The sequence below is a fragment of the Leucopleurus acutus genome (assembly GCF_964270905.1).
Source record: "Leucopleurus acutus genome assembly, chromosome: 2".
NCBI classification, from domain to species: domain Eukaryota; kingdom Metazoa; phylum Chordata; class Mammalia; order Artiodactyla; family Delphinidae; genus Leucopleurus; species Leucopleurus acutus.
Window position 1 is genome coordinate 170771257 of NC_139143.1, and position 19592 is coordinate 170790848.

General features: G+C 46.5%; 1 protein-coding gene across 2 annotated transcripts in view; it reads left to right on the top strand.

The window, feature by feature from the left end:
- Nucleotides 1-19592, top strand: part of MECR (mitochondrial trans-2-enoyl-CoA reductase) — a 38298-nt gene that overhangs the window by 2442 nt on the left and 16264 nt on the right. Inside the window, exons 1-2 of one of the 2 annotated variants that reach the window (XM_082864156.1) lie at nucleotides 5294-5822; nucleotides 19408-19505. In XM_082864156.1, the coding sequence (XP_082720282.1) occupies nucleotides 5614-5822; nucleotides 19408-19505 (307 nt within the window). In that variant the 5' untranslated portion in view covers nucleotides 5294-5613. Of the gene's footprint in view, nucleotides 1-5293; nucleotides 5823-19407; nucleotides 19506-19592 lie in introns of those variants that run through there. The other variant, XM_082864157.1, reaches the window with a different exon arrangement.

Here is a 19592-nt window from a genome sequence, read left to right on the forward strand (position 1 = left end):
ACCGGGCACCGACATTCTTAGGTGAGCAGGTCCACGCCTCTGCTCACTGCCCGCGCCTAGCTCCCACACAGCTCTCCAGGACAGAGACCAGGGACACCCGGCCTCTCAGTCCCATCCAACGCTTGAATCCCCTCTACCTAGATCCCGTCAAATGCGCATCCATACATACCTCCAAGGACAGGGAGCTCATCACCTACCAAAAGCGGTGGTGGGGTCTTTGGGAAAGCTAGCTTTTAACGTCGTTCATAGTATTGCTTTACCATCCTTTTAAAGTTCATGAGATCCGTAGTGATGTCCCCCTTTCATTTCTGATATTAGTAATTTGTGTCCTCTCTTTTCTTCGTCTGGCTAGAGGCTTATCGATGTATTGATCTTTTCAAAGAACCAGCTTCTGGTTTGGCTGATTTTTCTCTATTGATTTTCCATTTCACTGATTTCAGCTCCAATTTTTGTTGTTTTCCTGCTTCCTTGGCATTCAATTTGCTCTTCCTTTTCTAGTTTCCTAAGGCAGAAGCTAGTTTAGACGATCGATTGCAGATCTTTCTTCTTTCCTCATATATGCATTCAGTGCTATAAATTTCCCTCTGTGCACTGCTTTCCCCACATCCCACAAATTTTGATAAGTCGTGTTTTCATTTTCATTCAGTTTTCATTTAGTTTGAAATTTTAAAATTCCTCTTGAGATTTCTCCTTTGACCCATGTGTTATTTAGAAGTGTGTTAAAAAAAAAAAAAGAAGTGTGTTAATCTCCAAGTATTTGGGGATTTTTCAACTCTCTTTCTGTTATTGAATTCTAGTTAATTCCACTATGGTCTGAGAGCAATCACTGTATGATTCTTTTCTTTTAAATTTGTTAAGGTGTGTTTTATGGCCCAGTAGGTGGTCTATCTTGGTGAAAACTCCATGTGATCTTGGAAACAATGTGTATTCTGCTGTTGTTGGATGAAGTAGTCTTTAGATGACCTCTATATTTAGTTGATTGATGGTGTTGTGGAGTTCAACTATGTCCTTTCTGATTTTCTGCCTGCTGGATATGTTCATTTCTTTTTATTTAGTTATTTAGTTATTTACTTATTTATTTCTGGCTGCGTTGGGCTTCGTTGCTGTTCATGGGCTTCTCTAGTTGTGGCGAGTGGGGGCTACTCTTCGTTGCGGTGCACGGGCTTCGCCTTGCGGTGGCTTCTCTTGTTGCGGAGCATGGGCTCTAGGCATGCAGGCTTCAGTAGCTGTGGCATGTGGGCTTCAGTAGTTGTGGCATGAGAGCTTCAGTAGTTGTGGCTCATGGGCTGTAGAGCGCAGGCTCAGTAGTTGTGGCGCATGGGCTTAGTTGCTCCACAGCACGTGGGATCCTCCCAGACCAGGGCTCAAACCCATGTCCCCTGCATCAGCAGGTGGATTCTCAACCACTGCGCCACCAGGGAAGTCCTATGTTCATTTCTGACAGAGAGATGTTGAAGTATCCAACTGTAATAGTGGATTCAGCTATTTCTCCTTGCAATGCTGGCTTTTAAAAAGTTCTTCCTCTTTATGCCGTGAAATCTGCCCCCCTCACTGACTCTCATTGATTCTAGTCTATCCCCTGGATACACAGCTTAAGTCCATTTGGGCATCTGCCCAGTATAAGCTCTTGTACAATGACCACAAACTAGTTGTCCATTAGTACATAAGACCAGGCACCTTCTATGTGCTTCACCCACATAGACTCATTTAATCCCCACCACTATTATTCTCATTACACAGTTGAGAAAATTAAGGTCCAGAGAAAGAAAGTGACTTTTCCAAGGTTATGCATAGTATGCAGCAGCACCAAGATTTGAATCAAGGCCATCTGGCTTGAATTGAATAGAAGCTGAGACCTGTCTTCCATATGGAACAAATCAACGAACACTGGATACTGATTCATCTGTTCAACACTTACTCTAAGCCGAAGTGGAGACGTAAAACAGACAAAAATCCCTACCCTCACGGAGCTTATATTCCAATGGAAAGACAAGAACAATAAACAACCAAAAAAAGCAAATTCTCTGGTATGTGAGACAGTAATATACTAGAGAAATGGGGGAGAGAAACAGTAAGGGGGAAGGGAATTCTTGTAGTTTTAAACAGAGCACCTACTGTATGACGTATTCATTATGTGTCTGCACCTCTACATGAGCCCCCTAAGGGCAAGGACTCTGTCTTATATCCCACTGCTTGGTATCTGGCATGTAGTCAGCACTCAATAAATATTGAATGGATGATTAGATAAATGAATGAATGTAGACATGGTTCTTGCCTTCATGAAGCCTACCTTTTGGGGGGAGAGACCAATAGCAAACATGCAGAGAAGAGACAGAAAGGATCATCCAGAAAAGGAAACTCAAGGAGAAACATCTGATGAAAAAAAGAAACAACCAAGGATGCTGCTGTTTCCAGAGGACTCTTGCAGGAGCCTCATGGCAGGAGTTTACCATTGGTCCTATTTGGGGGGATGTGGAAACTGAGGCTCAGAAAGCATAAGGCACTTCCCCAAGGTCACACAGCTAGTAAATGGTGGGCTCAGAGCTCAGACCTAGATCAGACTGATTCCACAGCCCTCTGCTCTTTGTGCAGGGGAAGACTATGGGCAGAGACTGTGATGGAGGGAGAAAAGGAACACAAGTAACAGATGGACAGATGAAAAGAGAACATTCTGCTCCACTTGAAAAAGACCACAAGCTTCTAAAATCCTTGAGAGAAGAAGGAAGGGAAACAGAAAGTCTTGGCCTGGAGCCACTGGCCCAAATCTAGGGAAAAGGAGATGGCACCATAGACAGGGCCAGGCCATGAGGAAATTCAATCACTTTCAACTCATGGAATATTCATGACACCTACCCTGTGCCAGGCCCCATATTGGATGCTGGTGTCATGGAGATGTGCTAAACATGGCCCCACTCTTGCCTGGAGGAGGAAATGGCACATAAATAAATAAGAGACTATGTCCTAAAGGTCATAACACCAGTCCAAAGAAAACACAAAGGCAGCAGGGGTTAACTCAGGCTGAGGGAGTGGAAAACAACATCAAAGAAGGGATATCTGAACCTGGAGTTTCCTAGACAGGCAAGGCAGGGAAGAGCATTTCAGGCAGAAGGAGCAGACTGAATAAAGGCACACGACATGGAAGTACTGGGAAAGGTGGGTGTCAGGTATGGTTGCATCATAGTCTCTACATGGCCCAATAGCAGGAGATAAAGACAGTATGGAAGTTGGGGTACAAAGGGTCTTAAATGCAAGGCCAGGACAATTGGGCCTGAACCTTTCACTCAGTGGTTCTCAAACTGTGCCCCTGCAGAAACCCTGGTGTTCCTCAAGCCCAGCTGAGGCATCCTACTGTTGAATTAAAACCACAGCCATATTTTTCTAATTTGCAAGAAGGTAGATTAATTACAACGAGTAGAAAAGTTTTTGTTGTCATTTTAAGGTGTTTTTCCTCCATATATTTTTCTGAAGAATTTAGAATGTGTTAGTAGTGTGAGAGAATGTTAGAATTAGCATAGAATCATAGTTTTATTTACAAGTTTAATATATCAACAGTTCACAGTGTTCTACAAAGAACTGTAGTTTATGGTTCTCCCTGAGTATTAAGGAATCATGGAAGGACTTTAAGCAAGGGAAAGACAACATGTGGTCTTTCTGTTAGGAAAAAAAAGTCATTCTGGAAGCCTGAGAAAGAAGGAAGTGGGGAGGGAAAAATAAGGCAGAGAATCTCAGGAAGAAGGTTGTTGACACAGTTCGACCCAAGAGCTGATGTCCTGGGCCTATCAGGATGGACAGGGGACTAAGTCCCGTCCCCAAAGAGGAAGACCTGCTGGTTAATTCTCCACGCTTCCTGGCTAAGATGACCAGGATATTCAGAGGAAACGATTTAGTATAGAAGATAATGTCAACAGCTCAATGTCACCTAGGGAGTCTTGCAACAGAAGTAGAACTGTGGGTCACTGTGAAAACAGAAGATAGGCAAGACTGGGTATTTGTGTGTGTGTGTGTGTGTGTGTGTGTGTGTGTGTGTGTGTGTGTGTGTGTGTGTGTATTGTGGGACCAAGTCTTTCTCCCACCATGGAACATCAACTTTCTCTAATAATAAAAATAACTACAGACACTTTTTAAGCATGTACTATGAGCCAGTCTAGATGTTTTACATATGATGTTTCTCATTTAATCTTTATAATAACCCCCAGGAACATTTATCAAATGCTTTCATGTGCCAAACATTGAGCTAAATGCTTCAAGTGAATGATATCTCACAACAGCCTTGAATCAGATACTATTATTTCCTTCCTTTTACAGGTAAGGAAGTGGAAACACAGAGAGGCCAGGTGATTTGTCCAAGATCAAATGGACTTGTCCAAGTCCAGTGGCAGAGCCAGGACTCAAAGCCAAGTTGGCTAGAATGCGGCACGTGCACTCTTCATCATGACATTTTCTTTTCTTCCTCAGAGGAAAGGCTCTAAGTTGGCAAGTTTGGGGTCAATAAAATCCAATGAAAGGAATTCTTCCTTGTCCTTTGAAGTCCTGATTCAGTGTTTCTCAAGTTTGTTCCCCAGGCCACCTCCATCAGAATATTCTTGAGAGCTTCTAAGAAATGTAGATTCCTGGACCCTTCCCCAAGATTCTAACTCAGTAGGTCTGAGATGAGACCTCAGGTGAGTTTCATGCATATTGAAGATTTTGAGTCACAGGACCGGCTCCAACAGCACTCCCTCCAAGGGTGCCCACCCCCACCCCAATCCCCAAACACCTCTCTCCTTCAGACTCCAGCAGTGCCCTCTGTCATGTCCTAATATTCAACTGGGGTGTTGGTTACGCTCATGTCTTCCTTCCACTAATAATATGATCTAGCATCTTTCTTGGGCTACACCTTTTTACCCATTGTCCCATTCAATCCTACTGCACCCTGAGCATTCTGAGAGGGGGCTCTCCTTCTTATGATTCCTCCCTTGTAATCTGAGCACACTTGGCATTTTACAATGTGCTATCCGGTCCACGACAACATTATTCTGTTGTTCTATCCAATCCTTACAACAATCTTGAAAGAAGTATATTAGCCCCAATGAGAAAACTGACTCAGTTTCAGTCACTTGCCCGAGATGGCCAAGGTAAGAAGTGGAGGGTCTAGGATGTGAACCTGAATCTTCTAACTCCAAACCCAGTACTCTTGCCTCTATATCAGCTTACATCCATCTCCTCTACTTGGTGTAGGGAAGTAAGCTTTGCCACCCTATGCTAGCAGAAGACTGCGGGGATTAAATGAGATAATGCCTTAAAGGGCCTGGCAGAGTGAACGCTCAAATGGTGGGGAGGAGGAGAAACTGAGGCCAGAGAAGGTGAAATGTCTTCCCCCCCAAGTCAAACACCAATCGCAGCCCATAGACACAGCCTTAGGCCAGTATCAGACGCTCCTTGTTAGGAGTTCAACTCTGGCAGGCTCAGAATCTCCGAGACTCCCTTAAGTCCCTCCACCGACCAGGCCTCGCTCCCCAGTCAGTCTCACCAAGCGCCACCGCGCGGACCGCGGAGGAAGGGGACGGCCTTCTAAAAGGAGCAAAGGGCGTGGTCACGCGACGGGGCGGGGCGCAGGCGCGAGGTCGCTGGAAGATGACGTATCTCAGAGCGTCCGGCTCTGAGTTAACAGGAGGGAGCATGTGGGTCTGCGGGGCGCGAACCCCGACTCAGCTGCGGCGGCGGCTGTTCCTCGCGTTCCGCCGCCGGCGGCCTGCTGCCGCCGCCTTCTCCGCATCTGCCGAGCCCTCCCGGGTCCGGGCGCTGGTCTATGGGCACCACGGGGACCCAGCCAAGGTCGTCGAGTAAGACACCGCGCCGAAATGGGGCAAGGGAGCTCGGGTTCCTGGAGGGTTTTAAGATGGGCTGTGGAAAATGGGGACTGGAAAGGGAGGGACAAGTCCCGAGGAGGAAGGCAGCGAATAGGACCGAAACTGTAGCCCAGGGCGTGTGTGGTAGCTCAGAAAGTCGTTGCTTGGAAGTTGAAAACCCGAGAGGCACAGTTATAATTGTAGTAATGGCTGACGTTCATTGATCCTGTACTGTGTGTCGGGCAATCCCTGTGTAAATGGATGCTCTCATTTAATCGTCACAACAACCTTTTGGAGGAGGTACTTGATTTAGCCCCGTTTTGCAGATGAGAAAATGGAAGCATGGGAAGTAAAATCACTTGTCCAAGGTCACACAAGCCAGTAAGTGGCAGAGTCGGAATTTTTGAACCCAGGTCTGTCTGACTGGCCTACGTGAGTTCCTACGCTCTATTATATTACGGAAGGAATTTTCAGAATACTTTTTCGTCCATTTGGATCTTCACATCTCAGAAAGTAGGTCAGAGATCATTGTTTCCATTTTACAGAAGGCAGGGGACTTGTCCAAAGTGATATAGCTAATAAAGATTGGAACAGAGACAGGGATCCATGGCTTCTGAGTCCTGTCTCGTGTGATTTCCTCTCCACTGCGCATGTGCCTTTAGTTAAAAAGAGATCCTATTTTGGAGCCATACAGACCTAAGGTCAAATACAGGCTCAGCCTCTTAGTAGCTGTTTGATCTTGGACAAGTCCAGCCCTTGTTACTTTTATGATTATGTCCTAAAATTCTGTTGGATCTTAACCCATGATTTTCACATGTGGCTCATAAAAACAGTATGTGAATTTTCAACGATTATAAATCTGCACATAAGCGATTATAGTCATTCAAAAGAGCTAGTAGGGTCACTCGTGGTGCTAGGGCAAAAGCATGGGTCTGGAGTCAGAAGACCCGGGGTCAAATCCTTGCCTCCCTGTCCTAGCTGTGTGTGTTTGGCAAGTTACTGAGATTCTCTAAGCCTCGGTTTCATCACATTTAAAAATGGAGACAATGTAGTCATAGCTCATAGTGCTAATCAGCTGCAATAAAAGGAATGCTCTTTACCAGAAAGCACCTGCATACTCTCTTGCAGTCCCTTATTTCCAACTCTTCGATTCCCAGCAAATGGTTTGATTGTTTTCCAAAGGTCAGGCCAACAAGGAGTTATTTTCATGATTAAAATACAGGCTAGAGGGCTTCCCTGGTGGCGCAGTGGTTAAGAATCCGCCTGCCAATGCAGGGGACACGGGTTTGAGCCCTGGTCCGGGAAGATCCCATATGCCGCTGAGCAACTAAGCCCATGCGCCACAACTACTGAGCCTGCGCTCTAGAGCCTGTGCACCACAACTACTGAGCCCGCGTGCCACAACTACTGAAGTCCATGCTCTACAACAAGAGAAGCCACCACAATGAGGAGCCCGCACACATCAAAGAAGACCCAACACAGCCATAAATAAATAAATTTATTTTTTAAAAACAATACAGGCCAGAGTGCTGGCTTCAGCAGCACATATACTAAAATTGGAACGATACAGAGATTAGCATGGTCCCTGTGCAAGGATGACATGCAAATTTGTGAAGTGTTCCATATTTTTACTTAAAAAAAAAATACAAGCTAGGTGTTTTGACAGCTAAAGGGGTTAAGCCTCAGATAATTTCACAGTCATGCACTCAGCCTAGCCACATCCACCATTAGAGCAATTGAAAAGAATGTTGAGAAGACACGTCAGTCAATAAACCCCAATTTGTATGTTGATCATAGGTAATAAATCACCATGTTGGGAAGACAACTCCCTGAGGATTGCTGTAATGAGTTGGTAAAGTTCTGATGAACTCTTTTTCCGAGAGTGCACCCCAAACAGGAACGATGTAGTGCCTCTCTCACAGGCTTGTCATTTATGCGTCTGGTGCAGGACCTGCCACAAAATAGGAGCTGCAAAAACGTTTGTTGAATCTGAATCTAATTGCTGTAATAAGTGCACCTTTTATTGAGTTCTGTGGTGATGAGGAAGGCGTCTCCAATGTGCAGGGACCCTGAGAAAAGGCCTGGGAAGGTTAGGCAGCTGAGTGCAGCTGCCTCCTGATTGATTCCCTCCCCTTGGAGAGTCAGGGAAGCTAGAACAGACCGGTCTGGTTGCAGATGCCACTTAGGGAAGAAAGACAGCTTGTCTCCTTGTGTGGGACCCTGATAATTTCCGGGAAGTTCAAGACATGATACTTCCACGAAGCATTGTATTCAAGCTTGGCCTCACATCTCAGTCACCTGTGGCACTTATGGAAACTATGTATTCCCAGGTGCCACTCCCGAGGTACGTAGCAGGTCTAGAACAGCCCTAAACATCTGAGTTTTTAGAGCTCTCCAGGTGACTCTGATGCCTAGGCCAGGGTTGAAAACCATTGCCCTGTGGATACGGATTGTCAGGCACGCAGTAATTCTCTCCGCCCCTGAAGGGCAGCTTTCCCTCCTGACCCAGATTCAGGTGACCTGACTTGATCGTGTGTGGACTGAGGCCAGAGGCTGGGATTCTCTTCTTTGTAGTCATGTCTTAGGTGGTTTAGGGTAACCACGCTGTCACAGAAAGAATCAGGTGTCCTTTAAACATCCTGGTGACTGGATGTGTCAGGTTACACCAGGTGGGGTCATGGTGTCTGAGCAGAGTCTGAGCAGAGTATTCCCCGACCTGCGATACTTGCACTGTGGGCGGAGCTCTGGGAACAGCAGGGAGGGAAGGAGAAAGAGTCTGCTCAGATCTGAGAGGTTGCAGAACTCCTCAGAATGAGGCCTCCAGGGACCTCCTGTTCTTGTGTCAACATTCCGAATGTCCCTCTCTTCATTCCTCTTGGCCCCAAACATTCCAGCTGTTCTCTACTAAGGCCTTTTCCTTTGGTCTCTTAGAGTTTCTTTCTTTTATGCCCAAAATGAATCCCTTAAATAAGCACTTGGGCCTTTTTCATGTAAAGAATTGAACTGCTGACCTAAATGAAGCAAGACTGCAGGAGAAAATTACAAAGATGGGAGAATTACAAACATTCCAGAACTTTCAGAGGTCCCCATGACCATCAGCCCTCATGCAGAGTTCTGGATTCTCTATGACATAATTCCAAGAAACTCCAATGTCCTCTTTCCTTTTGTTCCTGGAAGTCCCATTTTAGAACTTGATGTTCTCTGGATCTTATAGTAAAAACAGCTCTCATTTATTGTGTACATACCATGAGGCAGGCATTGGGCTAAGTTCTCCACGTATATTATGGATTTTAAGAATCACAGTAGGGGCTTCCCTGGTAGCGCAGTGGTTAAGAATCTGCCTGCCAATGCAGAGGACACGGGTTCAAGCCCTGATCCGGGAAGATCCCACATGCCACAGAGCAACTAAGCCCGTGTGCCACAACTACTGAGCCCGTGAGCCACAACTACTGAAGCCCATGCACCTAGAGCCTGTGCTCTGCAACAAGAGAAGCCCGCGCACCACAACGAAGAGTAGCCCCCACTCACCACAACTACAGAAAGCCCGCTCGCAGCAATGAAGACCCAACGCAGCCAAAAATAAATAAATAGAATAAATAAATTTATTTTTTAAAATTAAATTTTAAAAATAAATAAAAATCACAGTAACCCAGTTTGCTCATTGCTATCACCATTTTACAGATAAGAGAACTGAGGCTCAAGACACTTGAAAGTCACTCGCCCAAGATCGTACAACTCGGATGTCCCTTCTCTACTAAAGGTCCATGATATAGACATAGGCCTGAAGAAACAATGACAGTCATTGCAAATGTTTTTTGAGCATGAGATGGAGTATAATACTGGGAAGAAGATAGGTCAGAAGAGAAGGCGAAATTCTAGGTCATTCAGGTGACCCCAAGTCTCTGCTCTTCATAGGACGCACAGCCCCCTCCCCACCCCCAGGGAAGATGGTAGGAGTGCTATCCTCTGTCTCGTCCCCTTTTCAGGATCCTGACACTTTCATAAAACAGCATCCTAGTCATCATGGCTTTCTCACCTGCCTGCTGCTAGCACAGAATGAAATGAAGCTGTGAAGCCTTTGGACAAATACCCTTTCTGTCTTAGCCAGATGGAATTTGGGGGAGCATGTGGTGGGGACCCAGGTTGTATAGGTGGTGAGTTCTCACTGTAGGGCACTGTTTACTCTCAGGGGATTTCTTCTTTTTTACAGTTGATGTCAGTGTTTAAAACCAAAACTCTGTGCAAATGACTTGGTTTTTAAACCAGAATTACAGTACTTTGAAAAAAAATTTAGCATTCTGGTTTGGCACCCTAAGAACTGGGATTTGTTTGCTTGTTTGTCTCCTGGAGCTATTTTCTGTGGTCATGAATGGAGGAGAGGACAGAACTCATTGTGCACCTACCATGTGAACCAGCATTTATTCTTCGAGGGCCTACTGAGCGCTAGGTGCTGAAGGCGCAGAGATTGATAATCTGTGGCCTTTTCCCTCAAGGAGCTCACATTCTAGTCCAGGAGATGATCCAGGGGGTAAGTGCTAGGATATCTATGTTCAGAGTCTGTGGACACCCAGAAGATGAGCACCCGACCCTACCCCCTCGGGGTGGTCAGAATGCTTTCTCTGAAGACATGAGATCTAAGTTGTGTCCCCCAGAAGATCAGGTGAGCCATATACAAGGAGGGAAAGTAGAAGAACCTGCATGGGCAGAAGCCCAGAGGGAAGAGAAAATGTGGTGTGTCTGACTAAGGAATATTTGTTGGGCGCCCTCATATGTGATCTTTGAGGGAGGAATCTGTGGAAACAGGCTCAGAAGGGACGAGCCTGAAGTCGCAGGAGTCAGACTCAAGCTGGATTTCACATCCTGTGACACCGTTACATTACCTTCCCTCTTGACTTAACATGACGCGGCCGGGTTTGGGGCCCAGCCCTTCTACCCTCTTTTCCTCATTCTTTCCTCTGAGGGTGAAACTTGGCAGCACACCTCTGAGGGATTGCACCGTAGACCAGGGCTTTCCAACGTGCAGAGTGTCTGGGAGGAAGTTCTTATCATCCGGCCCTCTCCTAGCAGCTCCTGCAAGCACGCTGGTGTGATTCCAGGTCTTTCCCACCCTGGATGGCGTGGGAAGGGTCTTCATTTTAGAGAAGGAAAAGCAAAGATAACATGAGGCTAATCTGTGGCTCAAGGGGTGTCATTGGGGACCACCTGCAAGAGCACTGGCCTGGCTTGTAGTCCCACCCACGCCACTCATTGTTAGATTGAGGACATCACTCCAGTCTACATTCTTTTCAGTTTTTTGTTGTTGTTGTTTTGTTTTGTTTTGTTTGGGGGGGTTATTGAAGTATAGTTGATTTACAATGTTGTGTTAGTTTCTGGTATACAGCAAAGTGATTCGGTTATATATATATATTCTTTTTCATATTCTTTTTCATTATAGATTATTACAGGATACTGAATATAGTTCCCTGTGCTATTCCATTCTTTTCATTTGTTTTTTGATAAAAGAAAGGGGTTGACCAAGGTCAGCAGCGGGAAACATGGGAATGCGTGCCATCCCCCCGCCCTGTCTTCTGTGCCAGTGACAAATCTTCACAGCTCCCTTTTCTATGTACCTCAAAACCTACACACCTCTTTGCCTCATTCTCCCCAAACAACACTCTTTCCTGCCAAGACAATGAGGCCTCAGCACCCTTCTCAACATTATCCTGCAGCCGTGGAAATGGTTCTGAGGCTTGAGTCCTCTGATCCAACAATCGTCCAGCTCCGACAAGTTTGTGAAGCTGAAGCAGGTGTTGGACTGCCTGCTCGCCAGTGTTTGCTCCAGGGAGCAACGATGTGACTTGAAATAAGTGGTCCTGGGCACAAGATTTCACCAAGGGCCCCCGTTGCCATTGGTTAGTTACACAATCAGAGGCCCAGCAGGCAGGGGCTGCATGGTCATCGTCCTACCCATCAAAGAGAAAAGCAGCTGCAGGCGGGGCCTCTGCCCCCTGCTGTGGCCCAGTCATGCTCTCTGAGGCAGCAAGGAGAGTTAGGCCTCAGCAGACTAAGCAGCAGACTCTCTGCAGCTCCCTTCACGCAAGTTTCCTGATGTTAGCAGATGTAGAATGTTATGGGGCTCGCAACCTTCCTGGTAATCTTAGTTGAGGGAAGTAGGAGGTTGAGAGGGTAGGGAGAGGGTTTCTTTGCCAACCCTGGGTAGAAACTTGCAGAAGTTGCCATCTGTCTCTGATTCCCTTGCATTCAAAGCGATTGTGCTACAGAACAAAAAGTCCTGAATGGTGGGAAGGCAAGATGACTTGGAGGCAGAGAACCCGGAAGAGGCGCAGGGAGGAAATCGGGAGTGTCCGCACACCACGAAGAAACACAGAACCCGTGAGCTTTGCCCGGGAGAGGCAGAGCGCCCAGGACTCCATGAGAAGCCCCCCAGCTGTGGCCATCAGCATCCCCTGCTTCCTCCACAGTTGCCTGGTTGTGCCCTGCTTATTAACGATTAATCAAATGCCCAGCACTTCACTAAATCACAGAAGGCGGCTTGTTTGTGACCACGGGGACTGCAGACAGACCCGGGAGAGCCACGTAAGACATCAGCTACCTTCCCCCAGTGCTCTGTGATGGAACGCACATTCTTGGCTCTCTGTAATGAGCAGAGGAGAAAGTCTCCGTGGCCCATGACAACTCTTCCTGCGCAAAATGACGAGGGACCACTTTGAGGTGATTGAGTGGAAGATGCAAGATAAGTACAAATGGTTGCTAATTAAATGCGGAAGGCAAGAAAGATACCTTAGCAGAGCTGGCTGATGCCCGCCTTACACGGCCAGCATAACTGAGCCAGGCCCCAGAGTACTGGCCTCTTTTTCCCCCTCTCAAAAGGCTCTTTCTTCTGCCTGCTTTTGTCTCCCTTGTAGTTCATATGGCATCACAGGTGTACAGCCTTTGCCTCAAAGGAGCCATTGTGACCTTATCCAGTGTGGGATCTGTCGAATGAAGGCAGAGGCATCCCTCCGAGTCGCGTGGCGCCACTACTCACACGGGAAGGGACTGAACAGTCTTGGGAAAGTGTCTTGAGATCCAGCCAGGCTGTGTTTGGGTGCCTCCTTTGCACTCCGTAACACAGCCACCAGTTCCTTCGGTGAGTTTAAAGCAAAAAAAAAACAAGGAAGAAATTGCTATCATTACACCCGAGGTCCAACTCTGGAATTCAGACTCGGCCCGGTTTTCCTTCCTGTCTCGGCAGAATGGTATCCTTGACGACGCTGTTAGAACTGTCTGCAGGAACAGCAGTGTCTAGTATTGATGGCATTCCGTGGGGCAGGCTGGGGCTGGTCTTCCTGGTGAGACGCAGCTGGACCAACACACCTCCCCCTGCGCAAGCAGCCTGTGTCAGGCCTGTCCCCGCCCTCACCCACCTCTGTCTGCAGCTTCAACTTTCCGTCTCCTGCCCCACTCCCCTTCCCTCCCACTTCTGTGAATTTCAACTGGTGCAGAGCAGCTAGGCTCCCAGAAGACAAAGAAGAGAACTGGGAGCAGGCTGCAGCCCAGTGCAGCACTTTTCAAACTGCTGTCTGGGGTACTCAGTGTGCTGTGAGGGTAGTGTTCTCAGCTGAGTTAACTCTGGAAACTCTGGGTTACACAAAGCCACGGGGGTTTCTTTACTGGAGGACTTCTCAGAGCCTTTATGACTCTAATGTGCAGTTTGAATCTTATAAAGGGAGTTTAGTAGGCAGCATTTCCCAAAAGTATTGGACCCCAGGGAATACCTATTAATATCTCCCAGGACAGAGATTCCACACACACAGTGTAGGGGATGCCGGCTTAGTGTTCGACAGTCTGAGCTTTGGAGTCAAGCTTAAGATCAAGTCTTGCCACTTACTAACAGCTTAACCTTGGGCAAGTTACTTAACTTCTCTGAGCTTCAGTTCCCATCTGAAAATTGGGGTGACAACACCCTCCAGACAACTTGAGGACTCAACAGCATCTTGTATATGAACGCTAAGCACAGTGTCCGGAGCTTTAATTGTCCAGCCAGATCACCCAGAATAAGTTTATCTACTATCCTAGACTCCAGCTACACGCAGCTGACTCACCTCTGTGTGTCCAGTGCAGAGCACCCTCTGCTCCATTCTGTACTGCAGGCCACCTGCTTCAGGCTCCAGATGTAACACCTTCCTCCCCACTCCAAGCCACTCTTCTTTCCTCCTATCTCAACATCCAGCTGCCCAAGCCTGGGAGCCATCAAAGACTCCCCAGCCACCCCCATGGAGTCAGTCGCCAAGTGATATCAATGCCACTTTTTATTTAAGAGATTCCAGGTTATCAGATCCTTCTCTCCATTCCCACAACTCCAACCTAGACTGCACCTGTGCCTGGCCTACCATCAGGTCAGATTCTTTACCATTCCCTCTGGCAGGAAATCCTTCGTTTCTCTCAGTCCACCCCATAAGCTCCTGTTTATCCTTCAAGCTTCAGCTAAGATATCACACCTTCCAAAGTCCCTTTGGTAACCCTTTGCTATTCCTCCGGCTGGTCACACACTCAGTTGGCTTTAGCACTACAAGCGCCCTCCCAGTGTTTCCACATGTGAGTCCCCACGCCATCAATCTCCTGGGCAGGAGATACTATTTTTTTCATCTTTAAAGCCCTTGGCACAGTCCCTGGCACTTAGTAGGACTGTTGATAAATATTTGTTTAATTAAATTTACTTGAATTTTCCGAAAAGTTGCCGTCTTCCTTTGAGTGATTCATTGATTTTTTTCAGAGGTATAGCCAGCTGTTTCAGAGGTTTCCTTGGATATTCCCACCTCTGACAACAGCTAACATTTCTTCAGCATCTACTGTGTATCAGGTACTCTAGCAAGTGCTTTATGTCCATTAACTCACCTAATCCATGAGCTGACTTCTAGTGTTCTCCCATTCCACAGATGAGTACTGTGAGGTTCAGCTAGCTGGTCAATGACTGAGGTAGGATTCACACCCAGGACTACCTGTTTCACTCCAAATCCATGTTCTACCCTTCATCTATGAACTGAGAGCTACCTGTATTCTTATCCTGACCACGGTCATCTAGATTTTTAAGAATTACAAACGTACTGCAAATTTGATCTGCACTCTCCTGCGAGGAAAAGAGGCATGGGTTTTTGCTTAGATTGAACTCCCTTAAGGATAATCTCCGTTTTTATTTGTACCCATCGTTCAGCGGTATTTTCCTAAACAGCCCAGGACCAGGGAGAGCAAGTACCAGCCTCAGTAGCTAAGTCCTTGGGGTGTGAGCCCCTCCCCTGACGCCCTGACTGTCGCTTTTGCACCACATTTTCTCACTAAAGAGGAAAATGGGACAATTTCTTTAAGAAGCATTCTCCAGCACTGTTGTGGTCCCAGATGCTGTGCTGAACACTGAGTTAAGACTAAAAGTTCTCTGCCCTCCGTGAGCTTACAGCCTAGTAGGAAGACAGCACACATTCTGACCTTAAAACTCAGTGATAAGTAAAAAGTACCCTGAACTGAGTCTGAAAGACCTGGATTCAAATCCGAAGTCATATCTGCACTCCAAAATCCAGAAAGCTCTGAAAACTAGCAGTTTTGTTTTTTCATAACTCATTTGGAGGCAAAACCTAATCTGGAGTGAAGTTTTTATATGGTCACTGTTCAACCCACTTAGTGTGAATATTCCTACTTTTTGCTTCAGGAACAATGTGTCTGATGGGAGTGCTGCCTGTCCCCTAGGGAGAGGTGCAGCTAACACACGGGCCTGAACTCTGGAGGACATCCGGCCCCAGGAGTTGGAAAAGGAATGTGAATTTATGCTTTGTGATCAGTTGAAGAAAATGTATGAAAAGACTTCATAAACTAGATGGTCTTAAATGGCATAGTCACCCCCATCTGTGTAATGGGAGCACTGAGGGTGGAGCAAGTGATTTTTTTCAGGACCAAGAAGAGGGTCAAAAGATGCTTCAGGGGACAAAAAAACAAACAACCCAATCCAAAAATGGGCAGAAGACCTAAATAGACATTTCTCCAAAGAAGATATACAGACTGCCAACAAACACATGAAAGAATGCTCAACATCATTAATCATTAGAGAAATGCAAATCAAAACTACAATGAGATATCATCTCACACCAGTCAGAATGGCCATCATCAAAAAATCCACAAACAATAAATGCTGGAGATGGTGTGGAGAAAAGGGAACACTCTTGCACTGCTGGTGGGAATGTGAATTGGTTCAGCCACTATGGAGAACAGTATGGAGGTTCCTTAAAAAACTACAAATAGAACTACCATATGACCCAGCAATCCCACTACTGGGCATATACCCTGAGAAAACCAAAATTCAAAAAGAGTCATGTACCAAAATGTTCATTGCAGCTCTATTTACAATAGCCCGGAGATGGAAACAACCTAAGTGTCCATCATCGGATGAATGAATAAAGAAGATGTGGCACATATATACAATGGAATATTACTCAGCCATAAAAAGAAACGAAATTGAGCTATTTGTAATGAAGTGGATAGACCTAGAGTCTGTCATGCAGAGTGAAGTAAGTCAGAAAGAAAAAGACAAATACCGTATGCTAACACATATATATGGAATTTAAGAAGAAAAAAAATGTCATGAAGAACCTAGGGGTAAGACAGGAATAAAGACACAGACCTACTGGAGAATGGACTTGAGGATATGGGGAGGGGTAAGGGTGAGCTGTGACAGGGCGAGAGAGAGTCATGGCCATGTACACACTAACAAACGTAAGGTAGATAGCTAGTGGGAAGCAGCCGCATGGCACAGGGATATCGGCTCAGTGCTTTGTGACCACCTGGAGGGGTGGGATAGGGAGGGTGGGAGGGAGGGAGACGCAAGAGGGAAGAGAGATGGGAACATATGTATATGTATAACTGATCCACTTTGTTATAAAGCAGAAACTAACACACCATTGTAAAGCAATTATACCCCAATAAAGGTGTTAAAAAAATAATAATATATCATGACAAAAAAAAAAAAAAAGATGCTTTAGGGGAAGTAAAATTTCAGCCAGGTCCTAAAGGGTGAGTTCATTTTCTCACTTTGCAGAGGAGCTGTGGAAAAGGAATTCTGGGCTAAGGGAAGAGCGTGTAGAAAATGTGCAGGAAAAAAATGTCTTTAAGTAGCTTGAGCACGTGGACTCTGTCAGCTTACAGAAAAACTCTGATTATCTGTCAAACTGCAAGAGAGAAGCAGTACAGATGATATAAAGGGGCAGCTAGTCCACAATCCATTTGCTCTGGGCAGGATTTTTCTCTGGAGGGCAGACTTACATATGTGTTCACAGAGAAACAGTGCCGTCTGGGCTGACGCCTCCCTCCTCATCCTGGTGGAGAGGCTTTGGAGCCCTCCCCCTGGCCCCCAGCTCCCCAAGCAGGCCCAGCAATGGTCAAGGCTGCCCACTACTCCAGGCTTCTCTTGCAGCCCTCTGCGTGGTGTGGGGTCAGCCCTTCACCAGCCGGCTTCTCTAGCGTCAGACGGCCAGGTTCAAACCGTATCAGCCACTTACGACTTTTGGTGGCCTGAAACAAGTTCTTTATTGCGCCTTTGTTCCTCGGCTGTAAAATCAGAATAATATGAAAGCTCACACGGAAAGCACTCAGCTGCGTGCCTGACTGGTACATACTCAAACAGTAGTTGTTATTATTACGAGGACTCTCCCTCCTCCAGCTATGTATAAATACATACATTCCGGGCTTCCCTGGTGGCGCAGTGGTTGAGAGTCCACCTGCCGGTGCAGGGGACACGGCTTCGTGCCCCCGCCCAGGAGGATCCCACATGCCGCGCAGCGGCTGGTCCCGTGAGCCATGGCCGCTGAGCCTGCGCGTCCGGAGCCTGTGCTCCGCAACGGAAGAGGCCACAACAGTGAGAGGCCTGCATACCGCAAAAAACAAAAACATACATTCCTTAATACTTAACCTAAAAGGGAAAAAAAAGCCCTTTCTGTATCCTCTCTGCCCTGGTCATCAACTCCTTCCTAGTTAACCATTTTCTGTAGAGAGTGTTTTTATTTTGATTTTTTGCAGCTGTTTCTCAATCATGGTAAAGCATGGCCTCCCTTACTTTGGTCATAATCCAGTACAGGGATTCCCAGGTTGGGTCCCCAGGGGTCCTCGTAGGCAGTCAGAGGGATTCCCATGCTCATTTCAGGTACTGGTTTAGAGCAAGGTAAGTAAGAGAGCCAACTCTTAAAGTGGATAAGCCCCACCCTGACCAATTCTCTTACACTGCGTAAGTTTCGTCATCTCCAGGAGCCTTCATTTCCTGCTTGATAGAATGGGAATAGTCATACTTTCATCACAGGGGTGTTACATCTTAGATTATGTGTTTAAAGCCCTTAGCACAGGTGTGTTATACCTGGTGTGTGATAAACACCTCACAAATGCCTGCCACAATTATTACTACTTAGTACGAGCGATTTCTTAGAAATCACACTTTTACCCCAAGTGGAGCCTCAGGTATAATTAAAAGATCAGATTTCAGCAGGAAGTGGGTGGAATTACATCAGCTTAGTGCAGTGACACTGTTGCCTAATGCTAAGAACCTCTGGTTGGCTTTTATATCTGCCTTTGGTGAGTAAAAATAAGGAGAATTATTAACAAGTACATTTGGGCAGAGAAAAGCACTGCAAACATGAAGTCTCAGAGGTATGGAGAGAGACAGAAAAGGAATCTCTGATAATTAAAAGTCATGAGGATCCATTGGTCTAATACACTGATCAGTCCTTTCTGGTTGGAAGGTCTCCTTTTATTAAAAAAAAAAAAAAAGCAGCACATGGGCATTGCCACTGGGCAGGTTTTACCCATTAACCAACATTCCAGTGGATAAAGACGTTAGTCCCCTGATGTCTACAGCACACCCACTGTGAGTACTCTGAGTTACCACACAGGCTTGAAATGGGAAGAGCTCTTGGAAGTGATCAAATGCAAGTGGGGGTGAGGGTGGCATCACCCCCATTTTACAAATGGAGAAACGAAGGCTTAGAGGAGGGAAGAAACCTGCCTGCGGTGATGCAGCCATCCTGTGATGGAGTTTCACACCTGAGGCCCGCAGCTCTCCATCCAGCATCCTTTCTGACAGACCAGATCCTCATCCAGAAGGGACATCCTTCCAGGGGGTGAACCACAGTCACCCAGGGAGTTCTTTCCCAACTCCATGGGCCGTCTCTATTTCCCTCACCACTTGGGGTGCCCCTTATCTAGAGATTCTGATTCAGTAGGTCAGCCCTGGGGCCTGGGAAGCCATAATATTAGTATACCAGGTGATTCTTAGCGTCGCTAACCACTACTAAACAATGCCCAAAGGAGTTTTAGCTATTTTCTGCGCTAGAGTGGGTGGTGGAGTGGAAAGGTCGCTAGGGACTTTCCATTTGCAGTTAATGAGCATTACTCTGTGTCCTGTACTAATTCCTTATAGCTTCTCTCTTTCTTAACAACCCTAATTCCTGGGCACACAATGGCAGCTCAAAAATGTTGCTGCCTGACCTACTTTGGGGAGATGATTTGAGCAAAAGACTCCCTGGCTAGCCTGGCTGACATGAACATCTCTCTCTGGCTTTGTGCTTAGACTGAAGAACCTGGAGCTGGCTGCTGTGGGTGGATCAGACGTCCATGTGAAGATGCTGGCAGCCCCTGTCAATCCATCTGACATTAATATGATCCAAGGTAACCTTGGTTTCTGTGGCTTATGTTAATTGGCTTTTTGCTTAGCCGCCACCTCGTTCCTCCCCAGGTGTGGGTGTGAAATTCCTG